General features: G+C 44.4%; 1 protein-coding gene across 2 annotated transcripts in view; it reads left to right on the top strand.

Annotated features, from left to right (window-relative positions):
- The first annotated feature begins 8,637 nt into the window (after nt 1-8,637).
- The window catches only part of GADL1 (glutamate decarboxylase like 1), a 103,517-nt gene continuing 97,569 nt past the window's right edge, over nt 8,638-14,585 (top strand). Inside the window, exon 1 of one of the 2 annotated variants that reach the window (XM_042840491.2) lies at nt 8,638-9,061. In XM_042840491.2, coding sequence (XP_042696425.1) covers nt 9,025-9,061 — 37 coding nt within the window. In that variant the 5' untranslated portion in view covers nt 8,638-9,024. The remainder of the gene's footprint in view (nt 9,062-14,585) is intronic. The other variant, XM_005309819.5, reaches the window with a different exon arrangement.

The raw sequence follows: 14,585 nt of genomic DNA, 5'->3' as shown, positions 1-14,585 counted from the left end.
TTGCCAATCCCAAATTTTCAAAATCATAAAAGTCTTAAAATGTTATAATTTTGGGATTCTTTTTATTTGCCTTCTGGGTTTTGAGTCTTCAGGGTACACTCAGGTCACACTTTCAAGCTCTTCTCTGCATCCCTGGGAGCTAGAAACTTACTTTCTTTTTTTTTTCTTAGTGAAAAATGAGATTCTCATGTAATCACTTTTCTCCAGGAGCTAAAGCTTTAAGTAAATCACCACGTAGTGTGAGACTCACAATAAAACCATGAGAGCTGGCAAAACTGTTGGAATTCTCTATGACATGCATGTAAATTTTGAAGGAATCCTATTCAGTAACGTACATGACTTAAAACAAATCTCCCTCTCTCCTGTTTGTCTCTTCTCCCTTTCTCTGTGTGTCTCTTTGCCCACTCCAACTTCTCCCCTTTGTGTCTGGTTCTTCTGCCACACTCCCTTTGCACTGGAGAGTTTGCATTTTTTAATTATTTGAAACAAAGAGTCCTGTGGCATCTTATAGACTAGCAGATATATTGGAGCATGCTTCTGACAAAGTGGGTATTCACCCACGAAAGCTTATGCTCCAATACGTCTGTTAGCCTATAAGATGCCACAGGACTCTATGTTGCTTTTTACAGATCCAGACTAACACGGCTACTCCTCTGATACTTAATTATTTGAGTTCCAAAAGGCACATAAGCCTCTTTTACTCTTCTGGTGTCGGTTTTGTTTGTTTGTTTATTGTAACATCAAACACAGACACAATGATAAAGATGCAAATATCTAGTTTTTATTAGCCATTTCCCCCCAGGCTTCTCTGTCTAGAACACAGTAAAACATGCAACTCTGAATTACGTGACTATCAAAGGGTTTTGGTAATGTCATAAACCATTAGATGAAGCTTGTAGGGTTGTGGGGGTTTTGTTTGTTTTTTAATCAATGAGCCTCTGAAATGAGATTATAGCCCTGTAATTCAAAATGTGCTTGTTTATTTAATATAATACATGGATTTGATTTTTCTGATTGCCTCTGCTCCCACTGTTGCTTTCCTTTCCTGGTTCGAACTGCGGCCCAGTTTACTTGGTTTATTCTCATAATTTTAATTTATGAGCGTTCTCTAATCCCTGTGAATTACAAGGGGCCAGGGGCCATCAGACTCCTGGATTATGGGATTTTTTTTTATCATGAGGTTCTTTGCCAGAGAGTAATTTCTATCCAAGAAGACTTCATTTAAATAAAGAAGACCAAATACAGTGCCTGTTTCCAACAAAATCCTGCAAAGTGCTGAGTATCTCCTGTGAGGTTCTGTGCCCCTGTGATGCTGTATAACTGAAGTATGACCATTCATATCATTCATATTGCCACTGTTATACAATTGCAACAAATCTTATACAAAGCATGTCATGTAAGGTGTCAATGGAAAAATTATGATTTGCTAAGTCTGACTGTCTTGTTTATATGCATGTATACTTTTTGTTTCTGACTTTATGAATATTGGCTATACATTGGTGATATGTATACACTAGTACATGTACTATATTGCTGGGCAACACACACCAGATAAGTTTTACATCAAGACTAGACAGCTTTGTGTCGATGGCCCATTAAAGACACTGAGTTCTCAGAATGGGCCATAGAAGAAACTCATTCCACCCAGACAGCTCTTCCTGCGGATGCTTCAGATACCAAGGGGCCATTGGCTACCCCTGTGAATCATCAAGCCATGTAAGGACATGTGATATGCTCATGTGACCCTGGACTTCATCTTGTGCCAGTACCTTTCCACAAACTGGAGCCATGATACATTACAGCAAGTACAGAAATAGAATAGAAAATTGGAAACAGCTGTAGAGAATCTTCAAAAAAGAGAAGTGTCATCCTCTGTTATAAATATTGATGGACAACAGCAGGCTTCAGGTAGCTACCCTGTGCCTGAAAAGTGGGGACAGAAATGGAAAATGATGGCCCTAGCAGAATTAAAAGATGGAACATGAATGATTTGAATGAGTGTTGTAATGGGGACATATGGAATGACCCACACCAGCCACCTAATAACCCATTTGCAGGGGCAACCGTATTGCAACCACTACCATATGCTAAAAACCAGGTTCCAATACAATCTAAACGAAGACCTAGACTGGTGCCTGTCAAAATGGGAAAAGTAAGTGCACAGGCGAGAGAAGTAGACACTGGACTGGTAAATCAGAGAAAGGATTGAACAGTAGAGTTAACAAACCACCTTAAGAGACAGGAGCTGCGACTTGATCGCAGGGGAGTGGATATAAAAAGAATTTCAAAGTAAAAACAGAGAGTAAGCAGTTTAGCAGCTGGAATTGATGCATTAACGCACAGAGTTGCCCAGAAACAGTTAACTGCCGCAGAGAAAGGCAACCCTGCAATCCATTTGGCATGCAGACAAAAGCAAGAAACACTGGGGAAACAAACTAGATTTTGCAAAAGCAGGTAACAAACCCACCAACTTTCCTCTGAGAACCAGAATAAAAACCAAGAGTACAGGTTCCCAATCGCTTTAACCCATGGAGCCTCGCTCAGAGCTAATAATATAACCTTTCTCAAATATTTTTTACATACTGGTCAAGTTTTCCTTTATATCCTCTCTGTTTGCTAAACTTGATGCTGCTAGCATGACTATAAAATGACTTTGCAGGGTTAACTAATCTCTTTTGGTTGAGGTCTCTCTCCCTTCCTAGGTTACTCTTCCCCCCTCCCTTTCCCCACCTTTCCTCACTTCTGCTCTTTGTTTTGAAAGTTATAGTTATTACTGAAACCTTCATTGCTCAAAAAGATGAAGCAACTGAAAACAAAACAAAACAACAAACAAAGAGAAAACAAGGCAAACACTTTTGTGACACCCTGCATCCCATGTTCCCTGCTTTTATATGGTTATATTGTGTACAAAGCAAGGGCGGCCAAACTTACTGACCCTCCGAGCTGCATACAATAATCTTCAAAAATTCAAGAGCCGCAAATCACGCACAACCTGCCCTGCGGGGCAGCGTCTGCTGGGGTGCGGGGCTTCTTCTCCGTCTGTCCCCCCGCTGGATTAAAGCCCTTAAACCACCCTCCCTGCAGGGCAAAAGCTCCTAGTCTCACCACCCCTCCGCAGGGCAAAAGCCCCTAGTCCCACCACCCAGCCACAGGGCAGAAGCCCCGAGCTCCCCCTGCCCAGTCTTGTAGGTGGAGAATGGGGGGCGGAGAGTACATGGGAGGTTCCAGGAGCTGCACTTTAATTGTAAAAGAGACTCATGTGGCTCACGAGCCACAGTTTGGCCATGCCTGGTATAAAGTATTCCTTGTGAGGTATCATTTGAAAACTCATAATCTACTAAATATTATTATTGTGTTGAAATTTGTACAGCTTGTGAAATTATGAGATTTTGATGTATGATTGTTACTGAAATATGCTGTTGTTCTGGGTAATGCCCACAAACTAGTTTTTAAGAGACAAAGACACACTGGCAATCCCAGACAGGTCTCAACAAAATCAAGTGGGCAATCACTTATTTAAACAGCCACTCTTCAGCAACAGGGAAGTGTAAACAAGAAATTTACATTTCCTCCCAGATATGGTATGAATCTCACGTACACTAGACACTGTTTATCTATACCCCAGCTGGGGGTGGGGTGAGGAGGGTAAATCTCAAAGACAGGAGGTAGGTATAAAAATAAAAGATAGTGACCTCCACAGGCCCCTATCCTCTCCACCTTATATGTTTCTCCTCATAACATCAATGAATCCCAGGATGATAGGAAATGCAGCCTGTGAACTGAACTGTGAGCTGTCTGCAGCATCCAGTGTGTTAAGAAACATGTTTGCTTCAAATCCTGTTTAGCTTGATAATGTTTAGGAATTAACTTGTGATTTTATCTTTTTATTTCTTTTGTAACCAATTCTGACTTTTATGCCTTGACACTTTTAATCACTTAGAATCTATCGTTCTCTAGTTAATAAACTAGTTTTATTGTTTTATCTAAACCGGTGTGTTTGATTGAAGTGTTTGGGAAATCTCCACTTGAGAAAACAAGACTGGTGTACAATCATTCCCATTGTTGGAATTATGGAGTATTTATGAGCTTGTATGGTCCAGTGGGCTACTGAACGATACAAGATGCACATTTCTGGAGGTCAAGGCTGGGACTGAGGGATATGTGGGTGTCACCCTGTATGTAATTCATGAATGGCTGGGCATAACATTAATGTACTCAGCTGGGAGTGAGCAGAGCCTGGAGGTGTTTGCTGTTCAATAGCAAAGCAATGTAAAAGGCATTCCAGGCTGGAGAGGTAAGGGGACATATCAGTTTAGGATGCACCCTGAGGAATGTCACAACTTTATTTTAATAAGCCCAGTGAATTAATTATTGTTACCCTTCATGAATGCAACAGCTGGAAATACTCCTAACTTTCTTGAAGATGTGGTTGCTAAGCAACAGAAATGCAGACTCTGCTTCTAAGAGTTTTTAAAAATAAAGCAATAAAATGTAATGGAAAATGCCTTAAGTTACTAAATTAATACAAAGTGTGCAAACAATATGAATTTTTATCAATTGTTAAAAGTTTTAAATAAACAGATAACAACTTGCTTATTTAGACATTTAATTATTTTATTTACCTGTTAGTTATTAAAGCAATGCATTTTAGAAAACAGAGTTCTTAAAGCCTTGATTGGTATAGTTATAAATATAATTTTGGCACCATTTGCTTTCAACTGTAAGTTTGTCCTGTATGTCATATATGTTGTCCTGTGTTGTATATTGTGTGTCATGTGACTACTTTTTTGTTTTAATTTTGTTGCAACAAAAGTCAATTTTATACTTTTTAAAAATATAAGTGGTACCACACTATTTTAATATTATGGTTGGGATATAACCTCATAATACCAATTAATTTTTTTTCAAAGCTCAAAAACAGTGCTGTTATAAATATATGTACATATACTTTTACCTCAACAAATAATGCAATTGCAAACAAAAATAATTACTTTTTTTTTTAATAAAAGAGAAGGGGAAACCTCAACATTAATGTAAAGGTTTTTTCTACTTCTAATTCTAACATACAGGTCTTGTAGTCCAATTATTACACTAACAGAGTCCAGAGTTCCATCTCTTTAACACTGGTTCATACTGCTACCCCTTCTCCCAGTTCCTCCTTGAGTCTTCTATGACCCAGCCAAACTGAAATCTGGTCAGCTTAGTGTAGTGGAGAATGAAAACTGGTGACTAACATATTTGTATTTTTTCACACCTGAGCGAGAAAGTTGCAGCGCTGTAAAGTAGCAGTGTAGACAAGGCCTAAGCCTCCGGGGCAAGGCAGCCAGCAAACACACGCAGTCAATAGCTCTAACCCTTTGAGTGGGGCAGAGCAGGGAGCTATTGACTCTGTACTTGATGGGCACGGCCCAGGCTGCCTACTGGGGGCTCCTGGTCTTCCCCTGAGTTGCCCCATCCTCTCAGAAAAGAGCTGGAACAGGCCTTTGAGGCTGTGCAGGCCGGCAGACAATCAACAAAGGCCTGTGAATGGCCAATCAGGGGAAGGAAGAGGCAGCCAATCAAGGCTGGGAGAGGCCCTATATAAAGGCTGCCTAGCAGAGGAGAAGGTAGTCTCTCCCTGACTAGTGAGGGAGAAGGACTGTCTCCTGAGGTAAGGAGCTAGCACTTTTGACAGAGCAGTGTGAAACAGGCGAGAGCCCCAGCCCCATTACCTGTGGGGCTGTGGACCCACAGCCAAAAGGCCAAAGAGGTGCACAGGGCCAAAGGGGAAGTGGCCCAGGGAAGAAAGACAGATAAGAGGGGAATGAAGGAAGGCAGAAAGAGTCTGCCACTAGAGGGTACCTGGGTTGGGATCCAGAGTAGTGGGTGGGCCTGGGTCCTCCCCCTTCCCTGCCCTTATACTGCACCTGGCCACAGAAGTCTGTGGCCAATACACACTGCAACTTGCCCCTGAGCTAAAGGCTAGACCAGGGGTTGGCAACATTTGGCATGTGGCTCGCCAGGGTAAGCATCCTGCGCTGCTTCCTGCTGCCCCCATTGGCCCGGGATGGTGAACCATGGCCAGTGGGGGGCCACGATTGGCCGAACCTGCCGCGTCAGCGGATAAATAAACTGGCCTGACCCCTGCCAGGGTGCTTACCGTGGTGAGCTGCATGCCAAATGTTGCTGACCCCTGGGCTAGACTTTAGGTTGTGGTTGGCCCCTGAGGCAGGTGCAAGTCCCAAAGACTGCTGTTAACTCTCTCTCTCTTCCCCCCCCCCTTCTGCGAAGGGGGTCAGAATGGAGTAGTAAGCACTGCTGGAGGGCAGTGTCCTGAAGTCTTGACCATGTCACATGCCAGTATTCCAAGATTTATTAAAAATTAACATCAGTGGGCTAGACATCTCTCCAGACAGGTCTTTTAGGACTATTGTGTGCAAATTATCTGGGCTTGCTGATTTTTAAAACGTTTATCCCTAGTAGATGTTGTTTAACATCCCTCTTAGTTACTAGTGGATAGGACAGTAATTCATTATCCTCATGTGATACAAGAACATCATCCTGTTGCTTTCCAAATACAGAACAGCAATATTCATTGAACAATTCTGCCTTTTCTGCATCATGAATATTTTTTTACTATGCACATCTAGTAATGGGCCTAGAGCACTGCTAGGATTTCTTTTGTTCCTAATATACTTAAACTCCTTATTTTCCTCAGCCCTGCCAGGAGTGGATTTTTTTCCTGGATGTCTTCAGCTTCCCTTATTATTTTTATACACTTTATAACTTTTAATTTAAATTGATTGCTATCTATTTCCTCTCTTTTTTCCATTTGTTATACATTGCTTTTTTTATTTCTAATTGCTACCTTCCCTTTGCTACCGAACCAGGATGGGCTTTTAGCCAAAGTTGTCCTCTTTCTTTCTTGTGGAATTGTGGCTTTGCCATTTAATAAACTCATTTAAAAATTCCCAGTTTTCATTCAAATTTTCCTATCTAAATTTTTTCCTCCCAATCATGTTCACTCATAATTTTCCTCAGCTTTAGAAATAGACCAAGTATGTATTACTGGTTGGGACTGTCGTCTGTTTACCCAAATTGAATGTACTCAAATCATAATTACTGGACTCTAAGCAACAACTTGCTTCCAGTCCAGTGATTAATTCATCTTTATCCAACATAGTAAGGTCCAAAATCATTACCCGGTGCTGGATACCTTTTGCATTAGAAAATTATCTATAACTTTAAGAACATTTTACTACTGGGTACATTGAAACTAGGCAAGGGTGTTGTATATATTTTTGAGCAATGCAAATTAGGATACTGTATATGAATAAATGTGCAATTCACCTCTGGAGATCTAAAGAACATCTGAAAAATCTTTGCCAAAGTTTAATTCAGCCTGATTTTAGTGAAAACCATCAGACGGGAGGGGATTTACCAGTTAAGTGTTTAGATACTGTTCCTGCCTCCTTACTACCACAGCTCTAATAGCCTGTACCAGACATAGCTTGTATTTATTTTTTTTTGGAAAGGTGGCATTACGGAATTAAAGGTCTTAGAACTGGCAATTCACATGTAGGGAAGAATGGGATCAGTGGCCTGAAAGGAACTAGAATAATGAGGTCAGACACAATTCACTCAGCAAGGGCCTTAAAATAGCCCTAATGGCTGGGCAGAGTATGCCATGGCTTTTTAGTCTGCTGTCCCCTGAACATATTGGCATTTATTTATCTCACTCCACTACAACTTCATGCAGTAGTGGCTTCCACTTTCCAGAAAATCACAAAGTGGAATCACTCCCCCATGCCATGCAATCTACACTAATTTAAATGGAAGAATTCTTCATTTTGGATCAATGTTAAAGGCATTAAAAAAACCTCTCTATTATGAGGAAAGCTTTTGCTGTGAGCCTGGGTGCATCCTGGAGCCACTTAACAGCTCCCTCTGAAGTTTTTTGAAATCTCCTTGATGCATACAGTCACAGCTTGCCCTAATTGCCACATTCTCAATTTTCCACCCCAATATGGTGCCTGCTATTTATACCCACAGAGTCTGATTCTTCTCACTTCACACATCACTCCACTGATTTAAATGGAGTTACTCTGGCATTACCCTGTGCAACTTGCAGCAGATCTGACCCTGTAGTCCAACCAGCCCAGGCCTATTTATATTTTCCTACAAACTCCATCAAACTTAATCGCTTTTGCCTTTATTTAGGGAGCTCCACTCGTTTTGCAATATTATTTAGGTGGCTAAAGAACCACATACAAAACAACAACTCACAAAAAAACAACACAACACAAACTCTCCTCCCACCCCGCTTGAGGTTGCAGGATTTTGCAGTAGGCCTTTCCCAGTGGCCGTTAAAATTTCCCAGACAAGGAGGTAGCTCCCCTCCCCGGGGATTAATTTAAAGACAATCGCTCTCTTCCCTGAGAAAGGGTTTGCGGTGTGTGTTTCCAGTGAGTAACGCCAATCTCCCTTATTCGAATTGTTCCTCCCCCGCTCCGCATCATGTGCTGCTCATCACGAACTGAGATGCAAAACCAAGGACTGTGCATGGAAATAATCTTCCCGTTGCGCTTGAGAGGGACCCCACCAAAGCCTGAGGAATGCAATCAAAGGCGTGGGGTGCTGCGTGACCAGCTCTGCCCTTTCAACACTTCCCGAGCCCCAGCGCTAGTCACACCACGCCCACGCGGGTAGTTATTGCACTAGGGGACCGGGTCCTGCTACGTGCCCTGCGTCTCCTCGCGGCGCCAGCGGCTCCCTGGGTTGGACAAGTGGCGGGCAGGGAGCCAGCAGCGCCCAAGTTATTAATCAGGGGCCGGGCGGCGGCTGAGGAGCGGCAGCAGCTGTTGGAGGGGCAGGTCAGGGCTGCGGAGACTGCGCTGTGGCTGCGCGACGGGAGACGCTCGCCTCGCTGCCTTCCACCTGCAGCCATTTGCCAAGGGCGGGCTTCGGCGCAGGGCGAGACACACCCGAGCAGCAGCCGCAGCCGCCTGGACAGCGCTTGGGTCGCGCTCTGCACGGGGGCCGTCCATGAACAGCAGCGCCGGCTCCGGAGGCGAGATGGAGGGTAAAGGCGACCTGGGCAGCGCCTGAGTTCTGGCTCTTCCCTTGCGCGGGAGCAGGGCCGCCCGCAGGGGCCGGCTTCTGCCTCTCCGCGGGAGCGCTGGGCGGGTGTCGTGGCTGGGGCTCCGCTCGCTGGCCACCCCCGCCCCCTTTCACCCCGGTCCTCAGCTCGGTAGAGCTGGGGTTCCCCGCGTGGTGGGAAACCTGGCGGGTTGGGCTGCCTGCGGGGAGGGGGTGTAGCTGCCGGGGGTGGGGGGTTGTTGCCACGCGACCTCTCTGCACTGGGGTTCTTGGGCTGGGACTTGCCCCTGCTCTCAGCACAGTGGCTTCCTTCGCCTGCCCTGAGCGTTAGAGTTGCCAAGGGCCAGGGCTCAAGCAATTTTTTTGCATTCATAACTGATGTGGCAAGCCCAGGGGTGCCGGGGCTATGCACTGCCAAGGCTAGAGGTGACGGGGCTCAGGCCTGGGCACAAATTAAGCACTGAGTGACATGTAAGTGTGGAGAGTGGCCGAGGAGGGGGATAATTGAAAGCTTCTGTGGGGGCATGTGACTGCCCCACCTGTTGCCTCTGCTTCCACACCCTGAAACTTAATATGTAGGTAGACAACATAGGCTAGGTCTACACTACCCGCCTGAATCGGCGGGTAGAAATCGATCTCTTGGGGATCGGATTATCGCGTCTTGTTGGGAGGCGACAATCGATCCCCGAATCGACGCTCTTACTCCACCAGCGGAGGTGGGAGTAAGCGCTGTTGACGGGGAGCCGTGGAGGTCGATTTTTGCCGCCGTCCTTACAGCAGGGTAAGTCGGCTCCGATAGGTCGAATTCAGCTACGCTATTCGCGTAGCTGAATTTGCGTATCTTAAATCGCCCCCCCCCCTCCCCGTAGTGAAGACCTGCCCATACACCAGTGGTTCTCAAACTATTGTACTGGTGATCCCTTTCACACAGCAAGCTTCTGAGTGTAACCCTCTCCTTATAAAATAAAAACACTTGTCTATATATTTAACACCATTATAAATGCTGGTGGCGAAGCGGGGTTTGGGGTGGAGGCTGACAGCTCGCAACCCCCCATGTAATAACCTTGTGACCTGCTAAGGGGTCCTGACCCCTAGTTTGAGAACCCCTGACATACACTAACAACTACCTCCTCCTCCTGGTCTCTGGCTGCCCAGCCCCTCGCAGAGGTTGCAGGCATTGATCCCTGCCGGAACTATCCTCAGTCAATGTAGCAAGAGTTCAAAACAAGACCAACAAAAGGAGCAACACAGCTGGGATGCACAGTCCCACCTCTGCCATCAGGGTGGGATGGCGCTTGGGGGCTTGAGCGTCTCAGTTAGCAAGACACTTCTTATTGGAGGGGGGAATGTGATGCTCCCAAAACACCTTCTTGATAGGCACATTGGAGGCTGCAGGGTCTGCCTCTCCCCTTTCACACTCTTCCCTCCCCCCCCAGCCTGCTCCCCTGGGGCTCTTGGGCTGGATGGGGCCCCACCTGAGCTGCCTGGCACTGAGCACCACGTAGCAGGTCCTCTTCCTGATCTAGAAGATGCTCCCATGACTTGCCTCAGCGGACCGTCTGCAAAGCAGGCAGTGGGAAGTGCTGGGACTCCAGCAGCAGGGAAGGAGAAGCAGCCCCATGTAGCAGGGGGAAGCTCAGCCCACAGCCTGCTGCTTCCTCCCTCCTTGTGCTGCACAGACACATGGTGAGTGCTGCCATCAGGGGGAGCCACTGCCTCCTACTGCTGGGGGTCCCAGAAATGGGGAGTGGGTGGGGGAGGGAGACAGACGTGACCCCGTGTGTCCCCTGCCACACTGTCTCCGGATTAATCTTTAATTAAAGATTGTCACATGATGAAACCTCCAGGAATATGTCGAACCAAAATTGGCAACCCTACTGAGTGCACATGTCCCTGGGCGTGAGTGCACCTTTCCCTGCCTACCCACAATGAAAAATCATCTGCCTTTGGAGCTGGGGGGGGGGGCAGTGCCTGGAGTGAAGGTGTCTTTGGGATGTCACGGGCGGAAAAGTGGGGGAGTTCTGAGGAATTTCCTTGGGATAATGGTGTGGAAGGGGGTTTGCTGGTCTCTTGATGTATTCCTCCTATAGCAGGAAGTTTCACATCAATTTATGGAGCCCATCAAAATGAATGGATGTAGGATATAAATAACCTCCCTTTATAAAAGTGCTCCAGTAATGTACTGAAAACCCTTTAAGATGCTATAGTGTTTCGAACAAGTACTATAGAATACTGTAATGCAGTATTTTTGTTAAAATAAATGATCTTTAAAGAACAATACTTAACCCCTCCACCCACCCCTTGTTCTGGACATAAGTATGCACAGAAACATAATGATGCTCTTTGAAGCAAGTACCGTAGGAAAATAAAAATAAACCTATTTTATAAATGCATTAGTTATTACACCGGAAAGCTAGAACAGTAGTTCACTGATCTATATTAAAAGGAAGAGAACTGTTAAATGAACAGGTAATGAACAAAAAAAGCTTAAAACATAAGTTTATAGACGTTAGGGATGAGAGAGACCTATTTTTCATATAATTGTGGTACCTTTAATGAGGTTTGACAGGATAACTGTCAAGAGCATATAGTTTGGTGCATTTATACATTTAGGTGCTGCCTGGATGGTTTTGAATACCATGTTATACCACTGTCTCCTTTATGCCTAGCAATGTGGCCAAGCCATTTTACTTGGTGCCTTTTGATGATTGCAATCATGCCCTGTACTTTCAGTCCTCTATAGATGACTAGAATGCCTAAGAAATGCTATGTCACATCTATGATATAGTGCAGACACCTCATTTCAGCTGTTTACAGCTTTTGCTCCTGATGCTTTTGTCAGTACCCATGTTTCACAACCATAAAGTAATGTGGGTACAATGACCATTGTGTATAATGTGGTTTTATCTGTCGTGGACACTGATTTAAGGTTTGAAACTTTTTTTATTCAGACACATGAACGTTCTGCTGACAGTAGCTATCTGCTTGTTCACGTCATCTTCATAGAGATTGTCCCATGTAATGATGGAACCCGTGTAGTGGAAGTTATCTACTTGTTTGTCTACAACGTTAATGACTAGGCTAGTCTGTTTCTTGATTTTTGACATTACCATTAATTTGGTCTTTTGTTCATTCATTTTTAATCCCCATTGGCCCTGATTCTATTCTGTTCTATTCAATGAGCTATGTTTGCAAGAAATCGGATAGTGTAGAATAAAGTTGTTGTACATAAGTATGTTTGTACTTCATTAAAAATAATGGGGGAAACTATTGCTAGTCTGGAAATTAAAAAAAAAAAAGGTACTTAGGGATGGACCTTCCACCTGCCATAAGCTCAAGAAGAATATTCTAGATCAGTGCAATTTTTTCCATACCATGACCCTGTTACAACAGAAAAAGGGTTTTGGACCCCCCTTCCTTCTAGTCATAAAGTAAGGGTTGCTGAGACCCCTGAGACCTGGTTGCAACCCACAGGGTGAGAGTTTGTGTCCTAGATTCCTACCTCCCAGGATCTCAACTTTTTTACATTGTTTTGGGGTTTAAATCTTGAGCGTTTTATTTGTGGGGGAAAATTGTAAATCAACAAAAATAACAATAAAATATACTTTTAAATGAAAGCTCCGGATTCTTATTATTTAAGAACCACAATCTTTTGTTTTGTTTAGATTCCCATAAGTCAAATGAATGTCATATAGCTACATGACATTTCTGGTGTGTTGTGAAATATGTTGTAGTATACACTGTAATTCCAGACATCCTACTGCGTGAGAGAGACTCACGTGGGACTGAGCATCCTTGAAAATTACTGATCTCAAACAAATTTTAATTTTCTTTATCAAGACAAAACTAAAAATAAACTTTTAGTGGCCACTGATTTATGTCAGACTCACTGAAATGCACAGCTAGCGGCCCCTGTGTTTCCTTCTGCTGTGCAATGGTGTTGGTGTTTATAAAAATTTAAATAAGGGGCTCCCTCTAAAATGATGGGCCTAGTCAGCAGTGCACATGACATTCCTTGTGTAAGCTACTTCTGTGCTCTCTCTCCTCACAAAAGCATCTGTAACTTTCATATTTTTCCTGTATACCCAAGAATCATTCCGTCCCTCCACCACCTCGCATAGTACTTTTTGACCCGCTATGTGTCCCTCTGCCCATTACTTCACTGAAGGTCCTCCAAGTGGTTTCCCTATCTCACAGGTGTTCTTCACAACAGCAGTGGTGGTGCAAGGTGGGTGGCTCTGACCTGCTGGTGGCAGTGGTTTGCAGGCATGTTGTCTTGCCAACTTAGGTAGTTGGGATAGGTCAAGTGGGGAGTGGGTCCCCCCAGTGATGGGCTGGGTAGTCCGTTGGGGAATGGGTCCTCTTCAGTTCTTGAGGTGGGCAGATCTCCCCTAACTGCTGGAGGTCTCCTGTAGCACGTGAGAGTTTTGAGAGCTGATCTTTGGGCTGATGCATGGGTAGTTCTCCTCTGGCTGGTAGGAAACGGCTCCATGTTCCTTTTCAGTACCAGTTCATAATGCTCCTAGTAGGACTGTGCAGGCATCAGTGGGAGGAGAGGTGGGGTGCAGTGACTACAGGACTCCAACTCAGTGCAGCAGTAGTATGGCTCTCATTTTGCACTACGGCAGTGCTTGGCAAAGTGGAAAGAGTTACAGGAGTGGCATTGGTTCATCCCTGGTATGTATCTAGAGCTCTCGTGGCAGCTACTACAGTCACAGCAATAGTGGGAGCTCTCAGAAGGGGATGAAAATTTTAACAAGCAGAGTCCGCCTTAGCATTTTTTTGGATGGGGTTTGAAACAAGTTCAAACCACTTGCTGTCAGTTGTAGCCCAATTTTTCTCCATAAATTATGACTCCATTATGAACAGGGCCAACTTAATCATTGTGGAGAGGATCCGCAAGATGATTCTTTAGGATACACCCCTACTTCAACTAACCTATTGTATGTAAAAACTAAATGTTTGTGTGTGCGTGCGTGCACACATCAATTAACTTTTCCCAGTCTATCTTGGCAAGGAAGAGGCCCAGAAACTTACGTATTTTTTAATAACATGAAAGCTGAGATCCTCCTTCATAGACTCAGCTTTTAGAGCCCATTCAGAAGAGTCTCATACGAACCCCCTCTAGCCCATCAGATAGAGCAGAATAGAATCAGTGCCAAAAATCACAGGGGACAGGAGCACAGATTATGCAATATGCTCCCTTTTAACTCTAAACTGCTGGATGCTCCTCTGTGTGAATAGTGCACGATTGGGGAGCTATACTGTAGCTGCTGCTGCTGGCAGAATGGAGAGATGAGCCAGAGAACATCTATTTCATGCAGGATGCTTCCATCCGAAATTGTGTGATGTGCAACCTAGCAAATGCAGCAGAAGTTAAGGTTGCCTGGTAGTTTGACCAGAGTAAGGACTGCAGGATAAATCCCTTTCTTTGTCTTAAAATCTCATTTGACAAGAGAGATATGCCATCGTATGTTAATATCAATTACTTGCAAGAAAAGAAACAT

The sequence above is a fragment of the Chrysemys picta genome, chromosome 2, assembly GCF_011386835.1.
Source record: "Chrysemys picta bellii isolate R12L10 chromosome 2, ASM1138683v2, whole genome shotgun sequence".
Classification (NCBI taxonomy): domain Eukaryota; kingdom Metazoa; phylum Chordata; order Testudines; family Emydidae; genus Chrysemys; species Chrysemys picta.
Note: the sequence above shows the minus strand (reverse complement) of the source record. Positions and strands in the feature narration are given on the sequence as shown.